General features: G+C 46.3%; 1 protein-coding gene across 9 annotated transcripts in view; it reads right to left on the bottom strand.

Annotated features, from left to right (window-relative positions):
- The window catches only part of tp53bp1 (tumor protein p53 binding protein, 1), a 21068-nt gene extending 8215 nt beyond the window's left edge, over nt 1–12853 (bottom strand). Inside the window, exons 1-21 of one of the 9 annotated variants that reach the window (XM_087174557.1) lie at nt 12305–12853; nt 11152–11239; nt 10961–11045; nt 10811–10878; nt 10581–10700; nt 9781–9844; nt 9524–9693; nt 8677–8803; nt 8482–8576; nt 8205–8392; nt 7959–8030; nt 6684–7833; nt 6170–6286; nt 5876–6067; nt 5692–5758; nt 4626–4718; nt 3188–3467; nt 2219–2287; nt 1978–2130; nt 601–821; nt 101–271 (exon numbers count right to left, since the gene is read on the bottom strand). In XM_087174557.1, coding sequence (XP_087030683.1) covers nt 101–271; nt 601–821; nt 1978–2130; nt 2219–2287; nt 3188–3467; nt 4626–4718; nt 5692–5758; nt 5876–6067; nt 6170–6286; nt 6684–7833; nt 7959–8030; nt 8205–8392; nt 8482–8576; nt 8677–8803; nt 9524–9693; nt 9781–9844; nt 10581–10700; nt 10811–10878; nt 10961–11045; nt 11152–11239; nt 12305–12484 — 3770 coding nt within the window. In that variant the 5' untranslated portion in view covers nt 12485–12853. The remainder of the gene's footprint in view (nt 1–100; nt 272–600; nt 822–1977; nt 2131–2218; nt 2288–3187; nt 3468–4625; nt 4719–5691; nt 5759–5875; nt 6068–6169; nt 6287–6683; nt 7834–7958; nt 8031–8204; nt 8393–8481; nt 8577–8676; nt 8804–9523; nt 9694–9780; nt 9845–10580; nt 10701–10810; nt 10879–10960; nt 11046–11151; nt 11240–12304) is intronic. The other 8 variants (XM_087174551.1, XM_087174553.1, XM_087174552.1 and 5 more) reach the window with 8 other exon arrangements.

Below are 12853 nucleotides of genomic sequence, written 5' to 3'. Positions count from 1 at the left end.
TAGTGAAAAGCGGAAAAGGAGAGTGTTACTAGGGTTCAAGCAGTTTGCTTGTTATCACTTGGTTTCTTGATGTGCAGGGCGAGCCTCAGGGAGGACTCACCTGGACAGGGAGGAGCGGGACGGAGGTCGGCCCCTTCTAGCCCTTCCTCTGGGAGTCAGTGGGACGAAGCCCCGGGACCCAAGGGTGCCGTAGCCTCTGCCCTTTGTGATCACTGACCCTGCCCTTTGACCCCTGTGACCCCTCTGTTGATGCCCACCTCCCCTCCTGGGACTGCAGACACACAGAGGGGACGAACGGAGCCGGTCAGGTTGCACAGGCACGGATCTGGGGATGCTCTCAAAATGAAAAGCCGACCCGCTGAGGAATGAGGGGTATCTACCGACCCCAGACTCATGCCTGGAAGCAACTTGTACCTGCAGCAGGCACGGGTCAGTGAACCACTGAGAAATTATGGTGTTAGGGTTAAAGTCAAAGAAGGTGAAGGAGTGACACAGGACTCAGCATGCAGCTAGCAGACAGGTGAAGCAGAGAGAACGTAAGGACAGCACCGAAGAGAATCCACGAGAATTTGACTGACAGTGTGGAGGTGGAGGTGGTACCTGAAGGATCGGGCCCCTCGGCTGGGCGGCATCATGAAGTCCGGCCTGGTTAGACCGGTGCTGCTGCTGGTTCCTCCCGAACTGTGCTGCAGGCTGGAGGCCTTGGACGACAGAGAGCTGATGTCAGCCAGGTCACCGGAGTTCACGGAGCTGCTGCCCGTGCGGCATGGAGAGATGTCGCTGTCCAACACGTGGCAGTCCACCACTGGCTCCTCGCTCTCCTGGTAACATCGACAAAGATCAGTGATGCTTGAGCCACAAACATTCTGAGTATGTACATCTTCAACTTGCGACCACAGCTGCAAATCATATCATATCCATTTAACAATAAATGCCACAACCAGACAGAGTCTGCAGCCATGCTGGCAGCCTGCAGAGGGATAAGAGGTGTAGATAATGGATGGATGGAGCCAACAGGAAGTCAGCCAGCTCCCCCAGTCTCAAGTCTCAAGACACACAAGTGGCTAAAGTGGCTCAGCTGGAGAAGGACTCTAGTTCACATCCTCTGAAGTGAGGAAGTGCACACGGCGCCAGTTCTCCTTAATAAGGGTTGTGTTTATTTGACTATTTTGTTTTTAATATTTCTCTTGCCAATCTCCCTCCCAACTTTATAACAGTGCAATACTGAATCTGTGGAATATCATTTGAATTCTTAGTTTCCAGTCCACTAAGCAAAACTTAACGCAGTTTAATGCTGAGAACACACTGCATATGATGCGTGTGTGTGGCGACCGCATCACTGAACTGCTGCAGAGAAACGTACGTGTGTGTGTGTGTGTGTGTGTGTGTGTGTGTGTGTGTGTGTGTGTGTGTGTGTGAGAGACTGTGTTGCTGCTTCTACCAGCTCTATCTCTCCATATAGAGTTTGTTGGCTACTAGAGAGTTGGATTTCTTTTCATTCTAAATTAATTTCAGCAGCTGCCTGTGTCCACAGTCAGCTGCTGAAATGGTGCAAGAATATATTTATATCTGCTCATGCCCGTGTCATATTCAGATTCAGCCTACACATACACAACTATACTATATCATATGACATCAACAGGTCTGATGCACGTGTCAAGCTCTAACCATTTAACTTGGGCGCCAAAATGTTCCACAGCCACGTGCACGCCGCTCATCTGGTGTGTTCCTGGCTTATCCGACCAAAATGCAACAAATCTGACTGTGATGACGGTTATAATGTTCAGTTTTTGTTGTAGAGAGGTGTTGATTCAACTTAACGCTCATTTTTGCAGGATGTAGTTTGTGGTGTTGTTGAACTGAGAAGATTTTCAATGTTTAGTCCAAATACAATTCAACAGCACCACAACCTTTAAAATGACCACACGCCTCAGAGGCCTGTCGGTCGGACAGAGCCAGAAACGACCTGATGGTTACCTCGGTGACTTTGCGCTCCACCTCTTTGCCGTCCTCGTAATACACATCTGTGATGATCCGCGTGATGGTGGTCCGCACTTCCTGGATGGTGCGCACGTGTCTGCAGTGGGAGGGGCCTGCAGTTCTTCTGAAGGACGGAGACTCTGGTTCACCCTTTTAGACGAAACGAGAGAGCGTCAGATGGACAGTATTCACAGACAGACTGTAACTTCCTTCTCTTTATACACCTGGCTCTCCGTACCCTGCCAGCTGGGGAGCGCAGCCCCGGGGCGTCGAAGCTGGTCTGCTGGGAGACTGTCCGCTGACGGAGCTGAGACACACAGGACAGAGCGATCAACACCACCTTGACCTCAGACTAAAGCTCCACACCTCATGTTAGCACTGCTTTAAGTCTCATTTCTTATCCTGACCACACTGAACAACACTTGAAGTGGTTGTTGTTTGAGGGGAATTCACTTCTACGTATGGATGACAACTAACTCCTATTTCTATGGAATTTAAATGAACATACTGTAAGACACTGAACACAAAAGCTGTCGCAAAACTCCTGTGATGTAACGTGAAATGTGATTTCTTCAAAGTTTATAAACCATGAAGTCAAGATGAAATGTTATGAGCTCTAATTAACTTTATCATAAACTTTGTTTGTACAATAATTTAAGGTAAAGTAAATCATCAAAACAATGTAAAAAGCTTTACATCAAAACACCTGAGAACATATTCAAAACTCAAAATCAACCAAACATATTTCAGACTCTTTATGACCTTAATTATGAGTCAAAAGATAAAACATTTGTTTCATGACCTGCAGGCGACTGGGAGAAGTAAGTCCCACATGAGATTTGTTAAAATTCCACAGAAGTGTAAAAGAAATTTAAACAAAAGTTTCATCGACTGTTGTTTGTGTCTTATTTCCTCTGTTCAAGTAAAACTGTGGAGATCTGTGTAGATAAAGTGGTCACCGTGTCACGTGACCTATAGAGTGTTAGTGCTATAGAAGAATCTGTCTGCCTGTTGACAGTCAGACTAGTATGTTAACAAATTTTAATTAGAAAAAATTTAATAAAAATGATTACAATGCCAGCCTTTAATAACCGTGTTCAATAATCTTTCATTAGGAGTATGAAGAATATGAGTAGTCCACAGACAGCCTTTACACTGGCACTGTGAATCGTCCGTGCTGTGGTGTTGTGCACAATGACTGACGAACCTTGTTGGACGGACTGGAGGTGATGGTGTTGTCAGAGTTCTGCTGTGAAACCACCCTCTGCCGGGCGTCTGTCCTGTTCGGGGTGGGAGGCTCTGAAACTTCTGCCGGTCCTCGCCTCTCTTCAGACGGCTCGGCAGGGGTGGGAGTATTTATGGGCTTCTGCTGCTGCACCGCTGCCAATATTTCCTTCTGCGAAGGCTCTGATTGGCTGTTAGGGAGGCTGTTGCATCCGCCTGAGGACGCCTGGGAACTTCTCTGTGGTGAGGCGAACAGCTCCCCCCTGCAGGGATGTTAAAAAATTGACAGATGTGACACTGTGAGACATCTGGCTGATGACCAACAACAATATCAGATGTCAATATTAGAATCTACCCACAACAATGAACCATGTTATCCACAGTTATTTCTGTCAATCTTCGTGCCCTTCATGAGTGACTGTCTGAAAGTGTCCGGTGTTACATCCATATTGAAAATGATCATCACCTCTCTATGATGAGAGGTTGCCTTCACACATGGTAACTCTGCCCTTAGATTGATGAAAGTCGAGTTAAATCTGCTAAAGAACAGCTGACGCTGAGCTCGACACGGTGAATAAACCCTTTCACTTATGTAACAATACTGCTGTTCCTCCGGCACCGCCCCAAGGCCAGAGCTTGCATTTTTTGCCACAATTGTGAGAATGCATATCTAAATAAACTGTGGATTATTAGTATCAATCATTCTCATTTAGACCGACATGCAAAGAACACAGTTCTCTCAACCATTTCCTGCAAGAAACAAGCGGATAAAAGAGGCGATTCAGCTGCTGCAGACACTTTGTAAGACGTCCTCACTTTGCCAAAGCGTGAGGGCAAAACTACACCTTCCTGCTCCACATAACCCAGGAGAATATGCACATGGTGCAAAAAATAACAGCCTCACCTCCAGCATCCAAAAGTAGGTCTCACACATACAGAGTGTGGTAGGCAAAGTAGACCTATTTCTGTCTACTAAAATACATTACAACAGGGGAAATCTATTCATACTCCCCCAGGTCAAATGGACATGTGAGGCTTCAGCAGAGCAGCAGGCAGAATCTCACCAGACCACATGTGCATGGAGTAAGTCTGAACTACAAACCACACAAATACAAGTTACCCTCCTGTGTTAAATTCTTGAGGGTGAAGTCACAGTTTTTCAAATCCTGCACATGGTGGGGTTAAAAAGCCGACCAAAGTGGGGCAACACTGCTGAGAGCACGGGGCTGGCAGTTTCCTCTGGTACCCACCGTGTCTGTTATGTATTACATACAGTCATGTAGGATCAGGGACATGTATACAAACACACACACACCAAGTCTGACATTTCTTGCCCCTGTATGACGCCTTGTTAAGACAGCGTTTGAAAACAGGGTCAGGATGTGACAGAATGACATCGGGCTCTGTGAGGATGTGGTTACCTGACAGGTGTAGAGTTGCCTGCGGGATGGCTGTCCTCCTCTGCCTCCTGCTGTCTGTGCACCTGCCTGACTCGACTAAACACCGACGGGCTGCTGAGACATCAAACATTAGCACTGTTAGACTTTCATTTCTATCACCAGCATAATCAGCTTCTGCAAAGAGATTGAATGACTCATTAATACAGGCGACTGCAGGGACCAGGGCTTTGACAGTTTGAAGACCAACCTGAAAATGCAAACTAAAAATTAAACTAAACTAGTACTAGCACTAAAAACTAGTACTGAGCTGATATTTTAGAGTTGAAAAATAAACTTGTCAATGCTCCGGTGAACATAATGGAGACACTGTTTCTTAATTACCTCGGAGTAATCTTTGGCATTTCTCCATTACAATGTCTTTTTCATGGCCATCACATTCTCTATGTGAATATCAATATACCTGCAGTTGACAGAAATCAGCTGATAATATTAATCGTGCCAATATGTGAGTCTGATTCTAAAGGATTTGTAGATTTTAAAAAGACGCCTCCCTCCTCCAGACATCTGCAGTGAGTCAAGTCTCATTAGAAGAGGTGAGCATTTTCATCAGTGAATGGACTCCATTTATATAGAGCTTTTCTACTCTCATCGACCGCTTAGAGCACTTGACTCTACAAGCCACATTCAGCCATTCACACACACACACACACACACATTCATACAGCGCTTCTTCTATCACTCACACACAGATGATGAATCAGGGGCAATGTGGGGTTCACTAGTGGAGCCAAAATCAAGCCACCGACCCTCTGATTAGTGGGCGACCCCGCTCTACCTCCTGAGCCTAAGCTGCCCACCACTTGGACCGTAAATTATTACCCATGATTCTGAGTGCTGCTGAATGAGGCTGCGAGACATTCAGGGACATTCACAGACAGCCTGATACATCAGTGTGAACGAGGCTTCAGCGGCTGAAGAACTGAACTGCAGAACGCCCTTCAGCTACTTCTCACTCTCAAGGGACTGAAAGCAAAAGCAGAAACACAGTTACGAAGGAGCTCAGTTAATAAAGAGAGTGGAAAGTTACCTGGTTACAGCCTTGGAAACAGTGGTAACCTTGACGACAGATCCATCCTCCTCTGATAGTGTTGGCTCTGGTGGAAAGAAATATATTACTGAGAGGGTTACGAGAGAATGCTGCGTCTCCATGGATACCGTCTCGTCACTGCTCAGAAGATGCGCGCGCCCCGCGTGGAGCACGAGGTTCTTACTCTGCAGGCTGAAGCGCTCCGAGCTGCCCTCTTCAACGGGGGTCACCAGCTTCATCCTCAAACTCAGCTTCCCGTCCCCCTTCTCCGCCGTGTCCTCGCCGCTCTCCCCCGACACGATGTCACTGGCAGCCATCGCCACATCCGCAGAGACGTCACCCACCATGTCTGACTTTTCAGAGAAGGAAGTGATCTCTGGATGGAAAGAAAAACATGGACGTGGTTCGCCGTCAGATCACGTTACGCTACTTGACATTGAGTAGAAAAGTCTGTCGTGCAACTCAAGTTTGAACGCACCAATGGGAGTGCTGTGTCTCAGCGTCTGCTTCAGCTGGTTGATCAGAGGGGGTGTGGCACCAACAGCAGGACCAATCAGCTCCCCTTCTTTGGGAAGTGTGAAGTGGAAGGAAATTTCTGCAGTAGAAAAGCATCATTAGAAACAGATTTGATCTATTTCAGTATATTGTTCCCATTAAAGCCATTAACTAACAGAGACGATGTTTTTCCAGCTCTCTGGCTGTCACCTCTCACCTCCAACTCTCAGCCCTATTAAAATGATTCCTTTGATGTCACCACTACTCGAGGCTGATAAGAGCCAATCAGTGAGTGACTGTGTGTCTACTTCATTGTTTTCCAACGGTCTCTGTTTTAGGCGTTTGAAAACTCCAGAGTAGTGTGGACACCAGGAGTAAACGTAGTAACAGAGATGCGTTTTAAAACTAAAACGTAGTAGTGTGGATGTAGCACTAACCAAGTGCTGGGAATCACTCTTTGCTGACTGTGAGATACAGGACGTCTGCACCCAGCTCACCTCCAGAACTATCACCGAGACTCTTGTCTTTGAGCCCCTCTGGTTCAGGCCCCGCCTTCTCAGTCTGGGAGAACCTATCAGGAGCCGCGTTCGCCTCCTTCGTCTGAGGCCGGGACTCGTGGCCGTTGGTGGAGGCGGAGACAGTATCTCTGATTGGCTGGGAGCTGTTGTTCTTTGACTGTGGCGTCACGTCTTTCTTCTGAATCTGGGAGTCTCTCTCGCTGTCTGTCACCACGATGACGCTGTCCGCTCCCCCGTCTTCACTGTCCTCCTCCATGGGCTCAGGAGACAACAGCTGGCTCTGGGAAAGAGCCAGAGCCATTCCCGAAGCCCCGCCTCCCCCTGCACTCTCCTCCTCTTCCTCTTCCATCACCACCTCTTCCTCTTCTACGTCACCCTGCTCACGCGCACCCATCACGTCTTTGTCCGTCTGGCTGTTACCAACCTTTCCACACTGCTGTGATTCTACAGACTGGCTCTCTGCAGTTCCCCCTCCTCTTACATCCACAGAACTCTTCACCACATCCACAGCAGATGTCTGAGAGATCATGGACTGTGAGGGCAGACTGCAGGGTGTAGTGTCTGAGGGCGTCTCCTGCACACAGCTGTTAACAGTCAGATCAGAGGCATCAAGCTTCGGCTGAGAGCAGGACACCGCGTCAGCAGAGCTCACCTCTTTGCAGTCACTCTTACTGTCTTTTACATTCACATTTTGTACATTCAGAGAAGTTGCTGTCTTTTTGTGCACGTCGGACTTTTGCAACAGATTGGTCTGTTCAGCCTTGGCACATTCGCTGTGATGCTTTGGTGATACAGCAGAGGTGGAAGCTTTTGAACTGGTGGCGGTTTGTGATTGTGAGGGGGCGCCGTTGCTCTCGCTCCTCTGATCGCAGCGTGAAATCACAGAGTCGCTGGTGTCGACGCCGGGTGGCTCTTCCAATTCCTCGATCTGCGTGGCCTGACTGTCCTCTTCAATCTGTCTTGAGGTCTGCTGAGCCGGACTACACCTCTCCGTGTTCTCAGAGAGCTGCAAAGGCAAACTGAAAGGAGTCGACTCCAGATGTTGAGACGGTGTCTCACGAGGCAAAGATGTCGACTTCTTCTCCGACTGCTGTGGAGCCTCCTGGCTCTGTGTGGGAACAAATACGTCCTGGAAAACAGAAAAAAAAACAACACAAGGTAAATTATAGACTGAGGCTGCAACTACGACCTGACAGAAAGATCATATGACAATCTTTTTGGATAGAATCACAATCCAATTGCGAGTCTCCTCACAGATTTAGTTGAACTTGTGATCACATCAGCTGTTGGCCGGACAAGACAATCTGAAGATGTCACCTTTGAGCTCTGGGAAAAATTTGATGGGCATGATATTTTACAGACTCAACAGTTAATCAATTATTTTAAAATTTATCAACAAGGAAATCAATTATGAAAAAAAGATGTGTAGCAGCTCTAAAAGTAATAAATATATAAATAAAGATGCTAACTGATTAAACAGAATAGAAATGAAGCACATACATGAGAGAAATCTGGCTGGGAGGGTAAAGAGATATTGCGCTCCAACACAAAACCAGGGGAATTCTGGGATACAGGCGTAGAAGCGGATGGGTGCGGCTTAGAGGTGGTCTCCGTTTCCATCGGCTGTTCCTCCCTGTCCCCTGCTCCATCTTCTGGGGGCAACGAAGTATCCATCGGTTCATCAGCACCTGATGAAGCAAACAATTTTTATTTTAGCTCTAATCACCAGCCGACTTGCTCTCAGATTTAAATTCAGCCCTTTAATTTAGTCGTTTACCGTGTTCATTCTCCGGTCCGGTCGGCGAGCTTGGAACAATTAAGGGAGTGTGGGTGAAGTGGTCTGGGGTTGGAGCGACATAATCGACCGAGCTCCTGGGATAAAGGAGGCAAAGCATGAATGAATATCGTGTGATTTACTGGGCTGACCTGTGTATGGATGGATACCAAGCGTACAAGCACTCTCATGACTTACTGGGACAGACTTTCCTGCACCAGTGATCCCTGTCCAGAGAGATGCAGCAGTCGCAGGGTGTGGGCAGGTGTCGAGGTGGGGTGACCCTGCTGCTCTGGCTCGGACACTGTGCTGTCAACCGCAGCACCTGAGAGCGACACAAAGGTGACGCGTGACTATAGTCCAAGTTTCAACTACTATAAAAGACAGCATGTGGATAACTGGACTGACAACAGCACTCTCCTGTAAGAAGTAACCCTTAAAACGACACAGACACACAGGTTTTAGCCAATCTGCTACAAATCACTTGATCATTTCCACAGTTTTGTTTAAGTGTTTTTTCTGTCATTCTGATGCTTTTATTTTGGTATCAAAATGAACAAACCTTCTTTGTTTTTGTCAAAAGTTTGGTTATCCTGTATGTAATTTAAAGATCTGCCCATTTGATGTTCATGTGCTGGTGAAAAGCTTTGCAAACCAAAACTTCAGTGTCAGGTGCCAAATGACAAACCTTGTTAGAGCAAGAAATTATCACATTCCCTTGAAATACATCCATGTTTTCTCACCATTTGTCTCCCTGATTTAATTATCTCACAGTATTAACCCTCAACTCGGCTGCTGACTGTTAGGTCTCAGATGTTGAAGCCTCCTCTCGGTATATAAATACATCACACTGGAAAGCTTATCTGATCAAATTATTCAGACAAATAAAAGAATGTCAGTGGTCTTCATGCTTATCTCAAGTAACTCGGGTTGATTTTTACTCCACAATGAAATGACTTTATATTCAGTGAATGGTTAGAACGAAGATAAACACCAGCATGATCCTGTAAGTACCTTTGTGTGTGCCATGAATGTATGAAGGTACCTGTCTTGTCAGCGTCGAACAGGTCCTCCTGCGAGGACAGGATCTCAGAGTCATGCCGGTCCTGCTCACCAGAGGCCTGGAAGCCCTGCGAGTGCAGCAGAACCTGGACACTCAGCTGCCTGCCCGACTGACCCGGAGAGTCAGAGGAGCTGCTGGAGCTCACCTCAGATCTGAAGAAGCACAAAAGACTGTCAACACTCGCTCAGCATGTGCATCTCCACTGAATGTAGAATTTAAAACACCACACGGACATGTACCTCACAGACTTGCTGTCCTGACTCGCTGAAGTCCTGGAGCTGATGTTCTGCTCTGCTGCTGCTGCTGATGAAATGCAAGTACAGATTACACTGAGTCTTTTAAAGCTTTAGCAGCTACAGAGCTAGATGTCAGTATGAATACTGTGATCAGGTACCGGATAATGAACTGTGGCACCCTGCAGTCATGCTGCATCCAGTGGGATTTACAATTTATTTCTGCTCTAACCCACACACACACTGTACGTGTATGCATTTTACCAGCAGCATCATAGTATAAGTTAAGTGGTTGTGTTGGAGCAGGCAGGAATTTGTAGCCGTGCCAGGGGATATTTTAATCCTGTTTATACTTCATTTATGCATTATGAGCTGATGAAATAGTTCAGACGGCTGCAAAGCCAAGTGTAAATGACACTGAGACGCACTGGGAGGGTGACAAATTGAGAGAAAAAACACACTAAGTTCCTCAGTAACAATCTATAATGCTCCTTGTCACTGGGATCTGGTAACTGTGAAGGCCACAGCATAACATTCACATCATTTGCATGAAACCATAGAGTAACCACTTGTGTCCTATATGAAAGTTTCTCCACTCATCTGTCGAGGATTTTCCTTTTATCTGTCACACGTCAGTGGCCTTCAAACTGAATTTCTCAAATTACCCCAGTACCAGGCCCGACTGCAGCCCTATAAATGCTGAAATCATTTGAGATGTGCATGTTCTCTCTATCAGTTCAAATGAGATTAGAGAAATACAAACAAGAATAAAAAAAGACAACATCTACAAATAAAAGTCTTAATACCTGATTTGGTGCGTCTCTCACTGTCTGGCTGAGGAGTCATGTCCTCCTGACTGTTCACCTCTTCTCCACGCAGATCCTGACTCTGAGAAAGCTCAAGAAAACCAAACTGAGAGGTCCCTTCTGAAACACAGACATACAGACGTCGTTATGTTTAGTAACACATGAGATAAAATTTCATGCTTTACGTTCTATGATGTCATGCTTCCTTAATATGTGAGAAGACCTCCTACCCTCAGACTGAATGCAGTGCGTGGTAGAGTCAGCTCCAGAATCCATATCAGTTTCCTCTGGTGCACACCTGAAACAACAGGAAGCAGAATGAAAACACTTTATCGCTCTCTGCACTTGAGCAGCGTCAGTCTGCAAAAAATGCCACATACTTCTTTTTGTTTGCAGGAGGGCAGATGTCCAGAAGTTGACTCTCCTCCTGGAACGCTGAACTCGGGTTGGCTGCCGTGAGGATCCCTAAATAAAGAATACAGCAGTGTTATTTTTGTGTATATATATATATAAAATAAGTGATATACTGCATGTGTCTATGCTATATCCATGCTGTTATAAAAGCACTGACCGGGTTCAGCTAGGTTGTTACTCTGGGAGCTCTCTGATTGGCTGTCAGTCTGAGAGCATCTGCTTCCTAGTGGTGAAGATATCAGCTCCTGGGAGAGAAAAAAAAACCCTGGGGTTAACCCTAATCCTAACCATGTTCCACAGAGCAACAAACTGTCCAACACACGACACACCAAGTTAGTTCAAACAGTCTTTATTACATAAAAAGAAAAAAATGTTTTGCCCTTGGTCTGGTTTTATTTATTAGTTTTATTTATTTACTCGTGACCCAAAAAGGGGCAAAGAACAAAGTTTGGATAGATAACTCAGAGGCAAGCAGCAACATCACGTGCAAAACACACTCCAAGAGACATACAGATAATAACGAATGACAGTAAATAAAACAGCAAATTTAACTAAATAAGATCAAAGGGCTGCTGTGAAATGGACACTCTACCTTTTGCTTCCTCGCTGACAGGAGGGGGGGGGATCAAAATTTCAATGCCGATGAGCAAAAAGGCTCAGAGATTCAGATATAGCTAAAGGATCTGGCCATCTGGGGTGAGCACTGCCACCTCACAGCACAGCAAGATGGTCTGAACAACCAGCCTGCTCAGGCCTCCCTGTCAGGAGTTTGCATGTTCTCTATATGTCAGCATGGATTTCCAGGATGCTTTCAGAGCTCAAGTTTCCCCCCCACATTCAAAAGACAAGTAGGTTAGATGAACTATTAACCAGTAAATAAGTTTAAACAGTGCAACAAATACTGCTTATACACTGATGCATAAGTACTTACAACTCAAATATAGACTTTGTAATAATATAACACTCATAAAGGGCTATTGTTCTGCATAATGGCAACTTTTGCATTTATCACTTTAAGTGCATCTTGCCAATACGTCTGTACTGTTATACTTAATTCATATTTTTGGCTACAGGACTTTTACCTGCAGTGGTGCATGTTTGTGGTATCGATAGTTTTACTCAAAGTATGTGACCATTTCTTCCACCACTGCTGCCCAGTAACCTACATTTGTTTGTCTTATTGTGCAATAAGTGCAATTACTGTTTGATAAGTAAAACCATGGCTCAGCCTGCTCATAATCGCAAGAGTAGACACTGTAAACAAAGAGTCTTGGAAGTTAGTTACTTGGTACGATCAGTTTGCAGCTTACCAGAACTGGGCTGCGGGCGGTGGGCTGCAGGCTGGACAGGCGACGGGCCAACAAAGCTCGGTAGCTGCTCTCGGGGTCGTCCTCCAAAGCGACGCTGTCCGGCTGAGAGTCCTCCACGATCAGACACGGGTTCTCGGGTTGAGGCAGGCTGGAGTCCAGATCACTTCCACCGGGATCCATGAGGTCGGGCTGAGGACAGGAGTCGGGCGGGTGTTAGCTGCCCGAGCAGCAGTGAGACAACGAACGCAGGTATGTGAGAGCAGAGCAGGTCATTGTTACCACACACTACCCGGTGGTAGCATGTTAGCTAAAGTAGGCTAGCAGATGGTGCTCCGCCCAACAACAAAGAAAGTCTCTGCCCACTTCAGAGTCGGCGTGCACCGAAGAAACCTCACCACACATACGGAGCCGTGTCGTTTAACCGAGAACTTAATAAGTTACCAAAGTTTTAATTCATTTATTAATGTATCCAGATTCTTTCTGTTTTCTTTAAAAACTAAACACTTCCTCCAGCTCGGCTCCGCTTCTCGCGGCAAAACTTGCCGGAAG

This window comes from Seriola lalandi, unplaced genomic scaffold, assembly GCF_002814215.2.
Source record: "Seriola lalandi dorsalis isolate HSWRI2012SDOR001 ecotype SW California unplaced genomic scaffold, Sedor1 jcf7180002054361, whole genome shotgun sequence".
NCBI classification, from domain to species: Eukaryota; Metazoa; Chordata; class Actinopteri; order Carangiformes; family Carangidae; genus Seriola; species Seriola lalandi.
The sequence above is the reverse complement of the archived record's forward strand: the minus strand, read 5'-3'. Positions and strand labels throughout refer to the sequence as shown.